Raw genomic sequence first — 16071 nt, 5'->3', positions numbered from 1 at the left:
CATCTTTAATAGTGTAAATATTTAATATATATATGAAGGAATTACTGAAATTCAGTATTTTGCTCAGATTGCCTAGTTACCATTCCAAAGGCTCATACTTTGCAGTAGGCAAAGATTTCTTAAATAGGACACAAAAGCACAAATCTCAACATACAAGTTAATTAGCCATCGCAAGCTATTTATCTGCATGGTGCCCAGTGGTATTGCTGTTTATGCTGATTAGACTGAATATCTTCATCCCATCACTCTAGAATGACGGACTCATTTCCCTTTCTCCTTCTATTCCTTCCCTTTTCCCAAATTAATAAAAGATTCCTTTCATCTAATCACACCACTCACCTTTATTGTCTTTCTTTATTAAAGCATTGTCACTAGTTCTCTCCTCACAAGTATTGGACTCTTTTAGCTAATTTATGTTGAGGTCTCCTGGCACCAGGACGCAGGAACGTTGGTGGGCCATGGAAAGTTCTGCAAGTGTGAACCGGAGAGATGTCTCTCCATCTCTCGTCAGTGATCCTATCTTCATGTCTGCGGAGATTTAAGAATTGCTATTCAGTGGCAAAGAACACAGAACACTTTGGTTTTCCCCATAACTTTGCTTTTTAAGAATCTCAACTCACCCTGGAGCTGGAAAACAATCTAATAATGCCAAGTAACAGCACCTGGGTCTCCTTGGCTAAATTAAGCCCATTCCAGGGGTTGTCTTTAGAGCGGACTACTAAAATCTCAGCCCCCTGTCCAGTTCACAGCTCATCCCGGCGGGAGCTCAGCTGTCTGTGACATGGCACTTGGCCTCTCTTCTCCATTCTTCTCTTGGGGCCTGCTTCCCAGTTGGTGGGATGAGTGGAGTCTGGGGAAAGGGTTCAGGCATGTGAGCATGTGAGTGCTGGTACACTGGGGGTGACCATGGGGACACTGAGCAGGTCCAGTTGTTCCTTGCAGCTACTTTACCTACCACCGGCTATAAAAAGCTCATGGTGTCTGTGTCAGGGATGGGACCTTGGGGGACTGAATAAATAACTCCCCTTCCACTGGGAGGCAGATATGGGAGTTAGGCTGAGGGAGACAGGAACACCGAGGCACCTCCTGATAATGCTTATCCTGGCCTGCAGGGCTTATGGAGCTAAAAAGAGCAGGCAGGTCAATGCTCCATCTCTGCAGCAGACAGATGGACCCAGTCATGGTTCCCAACACTGTCAGTTCTTCTTACGGGCCTGCAGGGGTAAAGCTGACCATGCTTCCTTTCTCATAACCAAGAGAGAGAAAGACAGTGCTGAGCAAACACATAGAGTTCCTCCACCTCAACTCACCCATCAGGCAAGTCCCTCTGCCTCCTGGGATGGGCGGGCAGTGGATGAAACCAGAGGCTGAGAGAAGTCTCAACCAAATAGGTCAAAACCAATCAGAATGCACATGTATGAAAATGCATGCACATTTTTATTTAATTTTATAAGCAGCATAGTGAAAGATATGGAAGGATACCTAGTAGGGGGCTCACAGGATTGCCCAGTTTGGGGGGTGATAGGTGGGATACAATGTGAAAGGAGGAGGGGAAGAGAGTATAGAGATAAGCCAAACAGGAAAAAAAAATCACCAAAAACCAGTATGTATGGTGTGATCACTATATATATATATATATATATATATATATATATATATATATATACACACACACATATATATATATATATATGGCATTAAGAAGTGATATTCAAACTACTTCAGCCTGTATAGCATGGTTAATACTCCTCCAGTTAAAGTAGATACCAAAGAACTGGGGCAGGATCCCTGAAAATTCCCTCACTGAACCAGGCATTATCTGGAGTGGAGGGTGGCCCAAGGGGTTCTGGAAGAGAGACTGGGAGGCCAGGGTGATAGGATGGGGTTTTGGCAGGGAGGGTGGTAGCACTTGAGAGGGAGGCTCAAGACAGTAGCTACTTACTAAACCAATTCAGAAGCACATCAATGTTTTGACAACATGCCCAGCTCTATCAGTGCATTCTACTTGAATATTTGTTGACTTACTCATAAGTTAAAATCAAAATTCTTAAAACATAATAGGAAAATTTTCTTCCTATGCTATGTTATCTAATTCAACTGGGACTAAGCAAAGCTCATATGAAGAAAACCTCAATTCTGGGGGCTGGAGGATCCACTTCAAAGCCTCACTCAAATGACTGGAAAGTTGAGGCTTGGCTGTTGGCTGGAAACTTCATCAGGGCTGTGGATTAGGGCCTTGGTTCTTCTCCATCTGGGCCTCTCCTTAAGCTGCTTGAGCTTCCTTACAGCATGGTGGTTGGGTTCCAAGAGAACCAGGAGGTGGCCTTTTATAATCGAAGAAGTCACACAATGTCCCTTCGTTATAGTCTATTGGGCAGAGCAGTCCCAGGGGCTCACCCCGTTTTTAGGGGAGGGGACTTACACTCCACCCCTCCAGGGGAGGAGTGTCAAGGTCGTACTATAAGAAGAACATATGGCAAGGAAAACACGGGAGGAAATAGAATATGCCACAACACACTTCTGCTATGTCTGTGATATCTATAGTCCACGCCGGCCTGGGTTCCAGAGGTCTCTGCTTTTTTCCATGCTGCCACACATAGGGCCCGGGTTAGCTAGTGTAACCGGAAGACTGGAGGAAGAAGGGAAAAGTTAAAAACGTACAGGCAACCAAAGGAAGAAATAAATCAAACGTTTGTGGAGCTCCTACTTAACAGTGTGGCAGGCATTGTGCTAGGCGCTTCTCAGAGATCTTTATTTTAATTTCAAGATTTCAAGATCTTTATTAATCTTCCCCACAGCTGTGTGAGGTAGGTACTATCATTACCACTTCACAGAAGAGGTACTTAGCAGCTTGTCCAGCTAAGTAGCCAGGAGTTGATAGCCGGCATGGCCATACTGGGCTGCTCGACTTCGAGGACCGCGTTCTTGCCACTATACTGTGCCTCAGCGTGTAGAACATAAACACGCTTCGTAAAACGTCGCTATGCAGTTCATTTTGTTTCTTCTTCTACATATATAAAAGATCTTTTTTTACCTCTCAAAAGGGTTAGAGTAAAATATGGCAAATAGTAGAAATGTATAAATGGGCTTCTGTTTTTTTCCAAATAACCGACAAAGTCTTCTCAAGGAGCACATTAGGTAACTTCCTTTTCAGTTAATGCCTGAGTTATCATTTGACCATGTAGGAATGTAGAAATTACTAGCTAGGGGATTCTATAAGAAACACTTACTGATTATTAAGCTAATTACATTATAAGGTAATGTAAATGTTAAGACATATAGAGGAATTCAGCATGGGAGTTTATTAAGTACAAAACGATGGGTACATCGTGATACAAGTGAAGTCCCAAGAAGTTTTGCATAAATGTACTTTTGGAATATGTATTAATATATTTTTTAAGGATTTATTTAATTTGAGAGAGAGAGAGAGAGAAAGCATTTGCACCTGGGGTTGGGAGGAAGGGCAGAGGGAGAGGGAGAAGGAGAGAAGCAGACTCCCCACTAAGCATGGAGCCTGCTGTGGGCTTCGATCCCACAACCCTGAGATCATGACCTGAGCTGAAATCAAGAGTCAGACGCTCAACTGACTGAGCCACCCAGGCGCCTCTGGAATACGTACAATTATTAAATATACTGTGGGACTCCCTGTTTAAAGAAAATGTACATTTCTGTCATTGCAGCAGGGATTCTCTATAGTGGGGCACAGAAAATGGAGTTCATCATAATTAGAACCCCCAATCATTAACCAGCCGTGTTTAATCTGGGCATAAGGATTCCTGCTGCAATGATGAGGGAGGTTTTCTCTGAGATACCTATTTATAATAAGATCTGGCATAGGTGATGGAGGGGATAAGAATGCCCCTCTTTTACCTGGTGCTAAATGCAAATACCCAAAGGAGTAGTGAAAGACAGAGATTGAAAGGATGACACATATTTTACCATATTGCTAACCTAAGCATAGATGCCACTCAACCAAACACAATATGTCATCAATATATGGGGCTACTGAGAAGCTTTTGACACTGACTTGGAAATGCAATTTCCTACTGAGGCCTACTCTTTAAAATGAACAAATGATTGTGTAGAATAGAAACATGCTAAGTCACCTGAAGGAAACAGAATGGCTTCCAGGCCAGTGATTTAGTATTTTAAGAAATTTTAAGAAAACACTGCATCCATCAGAATTTAGGTAGCATTGAAAACAAACAAAAATGGAGTCACTGAGGCAAATGTTGGTTGGGCCTATCTGATCATTCATTGCCCAGAAGAAGGAAGCCTTAGTGGTATGAACACTATGGACCATTTTAGATGGCATGGTCCTATTCATTCATTCACTGAACTTTCTCAAGTGCCTACCTGGCCAGGCATTATCCTACATGCTGAGGATATGGAAGTGAATAAGTCAAAATCCTCATGGAGTTTACATTCTGGTGGGGAAGGCAGTCAGTACAAAAAATAAACACATATACTAATAACATGAGGTCTGTGCTTCAGAAAAAGCTTCACAAGGTAGGAAGACAGTGAAGAGGGAGGTGATGGGAAAGGAATATGGTATTATTTTAGACAGAAGGGTCACGAAAGGCCTATCTGAGGAGGTGACATTAAGGCAGAGATATTCGAATGAAGTGAGAAGGTGAGCCACATGAAGATTAGTGGGGAAGAGAGTTCTAAGTAAACAGAACAGCACGTAGAAAGCTCAGAGGTCGGAGTGAACCTGTATGTTCAAGGAACAGAAAGGCCGGTTTGGGGACTCATTAGCGCCTTTGCCAAATGTTCTGGTTCTCTCTCCTTTCAGGCACAAGGTAAGATTGCATTAATTGGTTCTTCTGTGGATGGGTAGGACTATGTGACATATTTTGGACAGTGAGGCATGAGCCAAAATGACATGTGCCATGTAAGGACAGAGCCAACAGGCTGTCCAGAGCTCTTTTTTTCTCTCTCTGCCATGATGATTGGTAATGCAACAGACAGGACTGCTCCATCAACCACAATCTAAGAGCGAGGAAGACAAGGTGGCTAAGGTCCCTGCCTGACCCTCAAAAGACATAAATGTGAACAAGAAATAAATTTGTATTGTGTCAAGCTTCTGAGATTTGGCATTGTTACCTCAGTATGGCATCACGTGGCCTGACCAACACAGTCAGTGTAACGGATGAGGAGAAAGCTAGAGGGAGGGAGGTAGGAGATGTCATCTAAAGGATAAGCAGTGGACAGATCGTGCAGAGCCTTGTAGGTTATGATACATTTGGGTTTCATTCTGTGTGAGAGAAAAACTCCGGAGAGTTTTGAGCAGGGGAATGACATGATGATTTGCATTTAGAAAGAATCATTCAGTCATGTAGGGGAAGTCCATATTCGTGGGAAATACATAGTGAGATATTTAGGGATAAAGTATAATGTCCTCAACTCACTTTCAGTAAATGGTTCAGTAAAAATGTGTTTGGGTGTGTGGCTGTGTGCACATGAACAAGGGGTAAAATGGTAATTGGTAAATCCAGAAGAAGGGTATGTAGGTGTTCATTGCAGGCTTTTTCAACTTTTCTGTGGGTTTAAAAATTTTTTAATAGGGGACCTTGGGTGGCTCAGTTGGTTGAGCATCTGACTCTTGACTTTAGCTCAGGTCATGATCCAGGGGTTCTGGGATGGAGCCCCGCCTGGGGCTCTGGGCTCAGCAGGGAGTCTGCTTCAGATTCTCTCTCCCTCTTGTCTGCCCCTCCCCAGCTATGCACTCTCCCTCTCTTTCTCTCTCTCTCAAATAAATAAATCTTTAAAAAAATATTTTTAGGGGCGCCTGGGTGGCTCAGTCGTTAAGCATCTGCCTTCGGTTCAGGTCATGATCCCGGGGTCCTGGGATCGAGCCCCGCATCGGGCGCCCTGCTCAGTGGAAAGCCTGCTTCTCCCTCTCCCACTCCCCCTGCTTGTGTTCCCTCTCTCTCTGTGTCTCTCTCTGTCAAATAAATAAATAAAATCTTTAAAAATATATATTTTAAAATCACTCTAGAGAAGTACAAGATGGGATAGAAGCAAAGGCCATATAGGAGGGCTGCTGCGGATAAGAGATGAGGTGATTTGGGCTGGAACAACAATTGTGAGAAATGGGTGGATCTGAAATCTAATTTATACATGGGGCCAGAAGGACTTGTTAATAGATTGGCTATGGGATGTGAAGTAAAGTTTAGAGTCAAGTCAATGGGTCTCTTTAGGTTTTTGTCCTGAGCGTGTGGGAGAGTGGTGGATGCCATTTACTGAGATGGGACAATAAGGGAGAGCCAGCTTTAGGGGATAGGAAATAGCAATTCTGTTCTGGACAAGTTAAGGGTGAGGCTCTGAGTAGAGACTGGGTTGGCAGTTCAGTGAGTGAGCTGGGGCTTCAGAGAGAAAGTTGGCTGGAAGAGTAAAATTTGGATGTAGTGGTATAAAATCAGCATGTAGTGGTATACTGAGAAATCACCTCTCTACCTCTTCTCTATGCATGTTGTCCCCCGACCCCAAATTACTGCCCCTACCCCTCTTAGTTTGTGCATTCACTTAGAGTTTAGGTTCCTACCAATTTATTACAAAGCTGCATTGAATAACAACAACATGATAGAGAGAGATGGTTCCTAAGCAGTAGGTTTTGTTTTCTCTGCTGGCCCTGATAACAGGAAAGACATAGTCTATTCCTTTTGAGAGGCGGTAAACAATACCTGATAAAAGTTTAGGCTCAAATTGCATTCCTCTTTCCTCTCCCTTCGTCTGAAACATGGATACCATGGCACTCCACTTCCGGCCTAATACAATTAAATAGCTCCCCTGGCTAAAGTAGTCAGGGCTAGTCAACAATCTAATACCTATTGTTTGGAGAATAAAAATAGCTTGTGCTGGCCTAATGGGAAAAAAAAAAAAAATCAGGAGATTCATTAAAGTTATTGGTGAAATGTATTTGTGGGAGGTAGTCATGTAACCTCAGAACACAACAATAAAAAACTCAGTTGAGAAATTAATGCCTATTTGTCCTTTTCCCCCTTCCATGGTGTGGTAGATTATAGCAAAATAGCTGCCTCAATATATCTCAACCCACATGCTCTTTTAATAATGTGACATTGACACTCTTCCCATTGAGTTGTGGGGCCTATGTTCCCTCTCCTTGAACTTCAGCTGACCTTTGTGACTGCCTGAACCAACAGAATACAGTGGATGCTGTCTGCTAAGGCTGGGCAACTCCCACAACCATAAGAGGTAATAATATAGTATAGTTCAAATCTGGTAAGTTTTGAGGTTATTCATTATGCAGCAACAAAAACAGGAACATGGTTTTGACTTTTAATCATCTTAACCTTTTCTTTGGTATTCAGATTTTACAGTAATTTTGGCTGTTCTTGTGGCAAGTCACTTTAAATCCTTTGTGGAAGAGGGTTTAAATACAATGTAATCAAATTTTTTAAAGTGCTTTTCTGGGGACACCTGACTGGCTCAGTTGTCAAGTGTCTACCTTTGGCTCAGGTCATGATCTCAGGGTCTTGGGATGGAGCCCCGCATGGGGCTCCCTGCTCAGCGGGGAGCCTGCTTCTCCCTCTTCCTCTGCAGCTCCCCCTGCTTGTGCTCTTGCTGTCAAATAAATAAATAAAATCTTTTAAAAAAATAAAGTGCTCTTTTGTCTAACTTGGTGATGTAAACTCCCTGGTGTTATTCTGTAAATGATAAAGATAATCCATGAAAGCTCTATGACCACTTCTAAGGGATTTTTTTAAAAAAGAGATTAGAAGAAATTTAAAAGAGAAAAGATTGCTTTGTGTGGACCTATTCTACATTTTCTGCTCTTTCTCCCCAAAACATATCCTTTCCCATGAAACTTTGATGGAAATAATTATGACCTCATCTATGAGGATCAAATGACTAATTCAGTCAACAAATAGTTCTTCAATCGACATTTATTGGCTATTATGTGCTAGATATTAGACCAGGTGCCAAACATACGAAGACCCAGGCCCAGTTTACAAAGGGACTTCTGGGCTTCTGATTACTTATAGTTAATAAAATGCATATCATATGCAAGGTCATATGTCTGGGCATGTCTGGAAGTCTTTGAATGCCTTCAGTGATGGACAAGTATTTAAAATAACAACAACAAAATAAAGCAAAACTATCAAATGATCTGACAGGAAGTTTAAAAAGTGAATGGAAAAAATTGTACAGCAATTTACAGTAGGTTCATACATCTATGAATTTGGTATAAGAAACAGCTAATTGGGGCACTTGCATGGCTCAGTCAGTTAGGCGGCTGACTCTTGATCTCAGCTCAGGTCTTGATCTCGGGGTTGTGAGTTCAAGCCCCACGTTGGGCTCCATGCTGGGTGTGGCACCTCCTTAAAAACTAAACAAAACAAAAAAACCCAGAGCTAATTTATTCTCCCCATAATCACAGAAATGAAATAATATTATTATATTAAACTTAAAAAATGAAATTACAGTTAATGTAAAAGATCATGAGATACCACCAGATAATACGTTAGTTCTTTTTTAAGATGTTACAGTTTCTTAATGTCATTCTTAATGACATTCTTAGTCACCATTTTTCCAAGTTTTACTGTAATTAGAATTTTAAAATCCGGTTTCCTAAATTTAATCTCAATCCAAGTAGTGTCACATCCATTAACTTTTCAGGAAAGGGGCATGCAGGCAGGAACCACAGCTATTTACCACTGTGTCTTCAGCATCTGGCACATAGTAGGCACTCATCTAGAATTTGTTGAATTTGCGGAGCGCCTGGGTGGTGCAGTCGGTTAAGCCTGGACTCTGGTTTCAGCTCAGGTTGTGATGTCAGGCTCCTGAGAGCCAGCCTAGTGACAAGCCCCAAGCTCGGTGGAGTTGGCTTCAGACTCACTCCCTTTCCCTTTGCTCCTTTACCCCGCTCTCTCTCTCTCTCTCTAAAATAAATAAATTAAACAACAACAACAAAACAAAGAGTTTGTGGAATTTGTAAACTGGAAACATGTATTAAAGAGAACGGATTAAAGGCAGCAGGTTTCTACAACAGGTGCGTCTGAGTACTTGGCACAAACAGAGCCGTGTTCGGGTGTTGCAGAGAACTCCTAAAAGCAGAAGGCACTGTCCTTCTCTACAGCTAGATACACAGTGATACGTGCACTTATAAACCTTTAAAATGAAGTACAGATATTGTAAAACTCACATCAGCAATAAAGAATTTTTGGCGCGTCGCCGCGGCTCGGGCGGCAGGAGCGGCAGCGGCCGGGCAGCCCGGCTTCGCGAAGGCTCGGGGCGCCCCCGCCCGCTCGCTCCCGGCCCGCGCCCGCCCCGCCGCCGCCGCCGCCACGGCGCCCACGAGGAAGGTCGGCTCTGCCGACGGGGCGGCGGCGGAGGAGCCCCGGAGGAGGTGGGCGAGGTTGTCAGCTAAACCTGCTCCTGCGAAAGTGGCCACGACGCCAAGAAAGGCGGCAGGAAAGCCAGGCTCCAAGCTGAGGGAGACCGCGCGGTGCCTGGGAACTGCTGCAGCGCTACTCGACAGGTGACTTTTTTCCTAATGAAAAGCCATCCCCAGAGACTCTAAGGTCTTGTGACGCTGTCCGTGACTAAGATCGTGACTGTGAAAGTCTCAATCAGAGGTCATACTTGCCTGAAACGTAGAAATCTTCTGTTTTCCTATTTGAATTTTATAATAATAGCGACCGATTTTTGTTTTCTGGCCTGGGTTAAAAAAAAAAAAAGATACGGTCATACTGGTTTTTTACTGGAATATAACGTGCCACATTCATTGTGCTGCAGAATCTGAAAGACCTAAGACTGAAAATACTAGTAAGTCTAGCTTGCGAAGGAAATCCAGTCTTGCGCTGTGTACATCATGGTTAGTGCTTGCCGGTTCCTTGCATACTTGTGCTTATTACTCTTGACAATAACCTCAAAGCCACGGTTGAGGCCAGGAGAAAGGGAATGTGTAGATTTTTGCTGATCAAAGTTCTCAAGCCAGGGTGCAGGGAATGCTGTGTGCAAGGATACATCAAGACTTGTGTTCTCTGAGAACATAATGCTGTGTGTTGTGTTGTGTTTTGCAACTATATATAAAGGAGTACATTACATCCTTTTACCCTAAGAAACTCTGAATTAACCCTAAACTGCATTAGAGTTGTTTCCCTGGAATAGATTCATGATTGCATTGTTCAAATTGAAGGTCATCGGAATGAAGCTGTTCTGGAGTCTATGTAATGTTTGAAAACTTAAGCTGGGAAAGCAAAGTATATGTAAATCATTATAACTTTGATTTAGGATGTAGCATTGAAACCACCCTCTGCAAAGCTGTCATGGTCTTCAGGGGAAATTCACGGTATGATTAATTTCTGAGCACTCAAAACTTAAGTGAGAGTTTGGTGTTAGACCCCTTTTCTAAAAGTATAGGTGGAAGCTTAGCACTGCATAATCAATTCTTTATTTAAATGTTGTAGGAAATGAATGTAAAAGTCTCAAACTTTTTTTCTGTAGAAAGTTCTACTTTTTTTTTTTAAGTATTCCAAGAAGGTATAAACATAGTAATGTTAACTTAGTATTTCTCACAACAGAAGATAAAACTCTGTATAAAAAGTTAAGTAAAATGGGAACTTTTCATGAAGGCCAAAAAAATAGTGGATCTTGTTGCATAATGATGTAGCGATGTACTATTATTACCCATCTTTGATTGTTTGGTTTTGTTGTTTTTTTTTTTTTCATTTTTTTATAAACCAATTGGTTGAAGCACTAAAAAAAAAAAAAAAAGAATTTTCAAACTGTTTATTACTATTGAACTCTGAATTATATGCACCAAATACAAGAAAAGCCAGCAATACATGAATGATTTTTACAAGCTCTTAGGGGACAGGAGAAAATGTTAGTATCATTTCATAACCTTTCTGAAACTGACTTTTAACTACAGAAATGAAAGTAAGTTTACAGTGCACAAAGTCATATTTCCGGTTACATAGTCAGTGGTGTATGGATAATGAAAAAACATATCCAGGCTTTTCCACATAAAACAGATACAAATAAGGGGACGTATAAAAGTAAAAACTAATTTATATGCTTGAGAAAAAAAAAATCAAGACTTCATTGCTTTAGAAATTATGAGTAGAGAAAATAATTTTAAATGAAGCAAATACTGTATTTTATATTTTAAACCATTAAAATAGGATGACATCTGAAGACCCCATCCAAATCTCAGATTAAATGATTCTATGAACTAAATAAATACAGAAAGGTGAGGACAGATGAAGAGAGTGAAAAAAGGGAAAAGTAAAAAGGAACTATAAACACCCTCCCACATACACTCAAACTAACAGAGCGCAGACAGGCACCTGTAAGGGGAAGAAAGACACACTTAGTCAGATCTTGGCTTCCCCTATGTGGAAGGCTTCCTCCCCAGAGTTGTTCCATAATGTTTTCTAGTATTTGTGTCTGAAAGTCTGCTAGCCTCTTAGCGTACTTCTAAAAGACTTTTTAAGTTTTGATGTTTTCCTAACTAGACTGAATTGATTTGAGAATCAGCTGTCACATCCTTCTTTATTGCTTGAGTTGAATTAAAATTTTGGTTAATAAAAAACTTCCAACTTTATACTTCCTCTTCTGAATCTTGATCATACATTTCCTGAGGCTGTCTCTTAATATTGATTACCAAATCAATGGTTAAAATTTTTGTTAAACACTGAAGAACTGAAGTTAGTAACTGGTATTTGCCAGCTACCGATTCCAAACCTGTCTGACTGCTCACCATGGGTTGGTTGGTTTGCAGTGCATGGAGCGTTCTTACATATATGTGTGGAAAGCTGTACTTTCCCTTCTTAGACTTATAGAGGATTTTGGGAATGCCTAAAAGAGCATTAGCTATTATCATGCTAACTATGGTTTCTTCTGATTGCTGACATTTTCTGGTGTGCTTGAGGAGATAGTAATGTAACAGGATCTCAAAATTACCACCCACTGGCAAAACACAACCTGCTGGTAGAGTGGAGCAGCAGTAACTCTGGGAAGTACACATCTCCAGTGACTTCTCTCTCACGGACAACAGGCTTCCCTTTCTACCAATTTTTGTGACTTGTAAATTTTCGTAAGAAATTTCTATTCCAGTGTTTTCTGCTACTGAATTAGCAGAATTACTCTCCATAAATGGTTCACGGTCATCAATTATCCTGGTTTGGGTTGGAGGTAAACATCTCAGTGTTTCATCTGTCTGGTATGTATCTGTTGGTGTCACTTTTGGTGTTGAATATGGAATATAGGTTTCTAATTCTACACTTGGAACTACCAAATTTGAATATACTTTTAAATATGTTTGAGTTTTTGCCAGTTTACCTTTGTTCTTTACAACTGTGCCCTGAGATGGCCTTTGTATTAAGCCATTAACAATTTCTGGCAGTGGATTACTTTCTCTGCTAGTCTTATAATTAGGAGGACTCGATGTATGATTTTGATCACTGGTTTGTATCATGTAATTTAGATCAAGATCTTTAAATAACTGTCGAAGCATTTTAAATGCTCCATGTAAAGCATCTTCATGTTGTTCAACAAGACCCTGCACTGGTCCACAAAGAACTATACAGTGTGGTATAAATGAACATGTGCTAATCAAGCCAAGATGAACATACCTTTTGGATCTCAAGATCAGGGGCTTACAAAATTTCACCAAAGCAGTGTTACAGATTTCATTCTGTGAAGAGGCCTGTGCTAGTACAAAGGGAGAAAGACCGATGATCCTCTGGATAAGAGAAACTTCTTCAGGTGATAAACACTCTACCACTGATATACCATTCAGTCCTGCATAATACCTAACTAAGTCCGGTTGTTTCACACTAGACAGGAGCAATTTTACATTCTGACTCTGTAAATGTTTCATTATTGCTTTTGTCTTTTCCATAATCCAAAACTGAGAGGTCTGAAACTGTGCTTCTGAATTTAGAATAAACTCTGATCCAGAAGTTGAAAAAAGAGGCTGAATGGTTTCTGTTACTATCACTATTCTTATGTCACCATCTGCTGGACAGTATACAGAAAAGTCTCTGTGAAGCACAAGCCCAGCTATGATCCTGGAATCTGAGACAGGAAGGCCGGTGACACCAACATTCAACTCTACAAAATAGTCATCCACTAAGTCAAATACTTCTTCAAACCCACTTTCACAAGCCATACTCTTGAAAAAGTAGTTACACATCAATTGTGAAATAAAGTTGTGATTATTTCTCCCCACTCTTCCACAAAAGTATGCTTCTAAGAGCAGCTCTAGAGAGCTCCTACACAGTGTTCGCTCTTTAGTGGATGAAGAAAAGATGGACAAAAAGTGTTTACTTAAGTAGTGGTCCATAATATAATCTAATATTTGTGTCTGAAACGTTAGAAGAGCTTGAGAAATAAATTTCCACTGACAACAATTTTTCCAATGCCTTCTATGGGTTTGAATATTTTTGGAAATCAAAGAATCCTGTTCTTTGTCTGTGATTGTATGAAGTCCTCTGAGTAAATGACAAAGAAAGATAATAAATGTTTTAGCACCATCTCCTGTTCTTCTTAGATGACTGGAAACACAGGCCACCACCATCCTGTACAAAAAAAGAAATAAAGCAACTCAGATTTTCAGATGGCTGCCTTCACACGTGTAAATCAAGTTGAAACCATGGTTTCACAACCAAAGTCCTAAAAGACTTTTATGACTGATGTTTTTAGTTTCAGTTTTTACAAAGTTTTACTTTGTTTTATTTCAAGATTCTGGGGCTGGGTGGAGCGAGGAGGAGGGAAATAAACGTTCTTGGGTGTTTGGTAAGATTGGATTTCCAAAAGAACATTCCACTGGACGGCGCTCGAACCCTAAGCATCCTGGTTTCGCCCAAGGTGAGTCTTCCCAGGAGCACAGGCTAAGGGTTCAGGGAGATGGCCTGGGGTGCCCGGCTCTGGGCAGGAGAGTGGGACCACAGTACCTGGCCATGGGACGCTCTAACGAGCTGCAATGTGGGACGCGGGTACCTGGCTATGGGATGCTCTAAGTGTAGCGCCTCCAGGAGGCAGCCTCCATCCCGGCTGATCAGCACCTCCCCGGTGGGCTTCGTACACAGAACTTGTCGCCCCTCGGGCCCTACGCAGCAGCTCACGATGGTCTCCAGCACTTCCGCCACCTGCAGCGCTGCCTTCGCAGACCCCACGGCGGCCATAGCACGTAAAGATCGAGGGTCTTCCGGCCACGGGCGGCAGAGAAGCAGCACGGCCAGGAAGGGGGGAGGCGAAGCGGGCGGAAGCGGAAGGGGCGGGAGGAGGCCGCGCGCTGGGGCCGCTGGGCCTCATCCCCCGCCGCCCACGAACGGAGTAGCGGGACACTCGGCCACCTGGGGCCGGCGTTCCAACGGACCGCGAAGCTGGGCACGAGGTCAGGACTTCTCAGGAGCTGTTCCTGGACCGGAAACTGCCAGCCCTTCCCCAGCTCCCTGGGTGAACTTATTCCCTGCAGTGGCTTCAGCTGCCACCAAATCGGTCTCCCAGGAAACGTCCTTCCTCTCGGGAAGTCGGCACGCTTAGGGAAGCCTATGCGTAGGAGGGAATGGGTCCCGCGGGTGGAACCGGGTTCGTGCCCCACCGCTGACAAAACCTCTGCGTTGGACTCAGGAGTATTCTGTCCACAGTATCATCAGTTGCTCCAACCATCACAAAAACAGCTTCGGGATGCAGGACAGCGGCAAGCTTTATGCTTTGCGCAGGGAACTTTGCCACATTTCCCGGGCACGGATATTACTATGAAACCCCCAGCCACCAGAGTTTACTTTTTCTTTAGCAGAGGGGCAGATGTGAAAACTTAGCTACGTTGGCGATCACTAGTATGCTTTAAAAACACAATGGCCTGAGACTGTTGGATACAAGTGCATAAGAAAACACACGCAGAAAAAACATACTGTTTCATATATTAAAACACATTTTCTCTCAAGGATGAAATGGTTAACAGTACGGGCTTAAGATTTAGACCTCGGTTTGCTCTGACACTTATCTGTGACATTCAGTAAGTAAACGCTTTCATCTCCACTTTTCTTACCTTAAAAAAGGGGGCAATATATAAAGGAAAAATCTCACGAGGTTTTGCAGAGTGAGAATGTTTGCAAAGAACTTTTTTTGCATGGTGCCTGGCATATATACTAAGCACTCAACAGTCAAATATTTACAGCATACCCCCCAAATTACTGTGATATTCACTAGTGTATGGACCCACTCTCTCTACAAGAAAAGGATTATTTTGTAAAAGTGCAGAAGAGCCAATTAGGATGATAGCACAACACGGGACACCTATGAGAGTGCAGTCAGTATTAGTAAGGAAATTACTTATCTTGTAGATTTTTCATTGAGGTTGAACAATGAGGGGCTGTTCTCCTTACCTTATTCCTACCCATAGGACAGGGGAAACCTGTAAGCCCTCCTTTCCCTCCCTCCACCCTGCCCCACCCAATTAGTAAGACAGAGCCAACGGACTATTAGGCAGAAGCAAGCAGACCCTGAGGACAGAGCAAGAATGGAAGAGGAGGATGATGAAGGAAAAGAGGAAAACCAGACAGGAATGATTTGGAACTCACCGGATACTCAGTATGGACTAAGTGATTTGAGGGGAAAATCTTTTTATATAGGTTTTGTATATATAATTGTTTAGTAAGTTTTTTTCTAGTTCCACCCATCACAAAACAGTGGTGGATATAGCTATAGTATACAGACTGGAGCAGTGGATTACTCCAAACTTTTAAAAAAGTAAAGTGCTACCATCAGGGTTCTATTTAAGTGTACCGTGGAAGAAGAATGGACACTGAAGTCAGACATGGATTTAAACTTGTGCTTGCCATCACTCTTACTGCATAGCTTCTGGGATCATTTAACTTCCCTGAGTCTCAGGTTCTTTATTTATAAAGGTGGGTTAACTTCCACTTACCGTAAGGTTATGATGAGTATTTACGAAGAATGAATATAAAGCACCAAGGAAAGCATACATTGGGGTTTCTAACTATTAAATCCTTCCCAGCTCTTCACCATCCTTCACAACTACCCCTACAAAAAATATATATTTTTTAATTTAAACACTAGGACAAAGTTAGT

At 42.2% G+C, this 16071-nt stretch overlaps 1 protein-coding gene and 1 long non-coding RNA gene across 2 annotated transcripts; both read right to left on the bottom strand.

Moving 5' to 3' along the window:
• Positions 1–292: 292 nt before the first annotated feature.
• LOC118008544 lies at positions 293–9472 on the bottom strand. Its single transcript, XR_004678711.1, has 3 exons — positions 9170–9472; positions 2130–2629; positions 293–528 (listed from the first exon to the last, which is right to left on the bottom strand). It is a non-coding gene; the product is annotated as an uncharacterized LOC118008544 (long non-coding RNA).
• Positions 9473–10743: 1271 nt separating this feature from the next.
• BBS10 (Bardet-Biedl syndrome 10) lies at positions 10744–15017 on the bottom strand. Its single transcript, XM_035002102.1, has 2 exons — positions 13975–15017; positions 10744–13553 (listed from the first exon to the last, which is right to left on the bottom strand). The coding sequence occupies exons 1-2, from the start codon at positions 14157–14159 to the stop codon at positions 11573–11575; spliced, it is 2166 nt and encodes a 721-aa protein (XP_034857993.1). The 5' UTR covers positions 14160–15017; the 3' UTR covers positions 10744–11572.
• Positions 15018–16071: the final 1054 nt, after the last annotated feature.

This window comes from Mirounga leonina, unplaced genomic scaffold, assembly GCF_011800145.1.
Source record: "Mirounga leonina isolate KUSES-001 unplaced genomic scaffold, KU_Mleo_1.0 Mir_126, whole genome shotgun sequence".
NCBI lineage: Eukaryota > Metazoa > Chordata > Mammalia > Carnivora > Phocidae > Mirounga > Mirounga leonina.
The sequence above is the reverse complement of the archived record's forward strand: the minus strand, read 5'-3'. Positions and strand labels throughout refer to the sequence as shown.

What these genes read in the sequence shown, in the direction of transcription:
- BBS10 (XM_035002102.1), bottom strand. Translation starts at nt 14,159, where the DNA reads ATGGCCGCCGTGGGGTCTGCGAAGGCAGCGCTGCAGGTGGCGGAAGTG. An exon ending in TTAGAGCATCCCATAGCCAG is followed by an intron (nt 13,554 to 13,974) that starts GTACCCGCGTCC and finishes TTTTTTGTACAG; the next exon opens with GATGGTGGTGGCCTGTGTTT.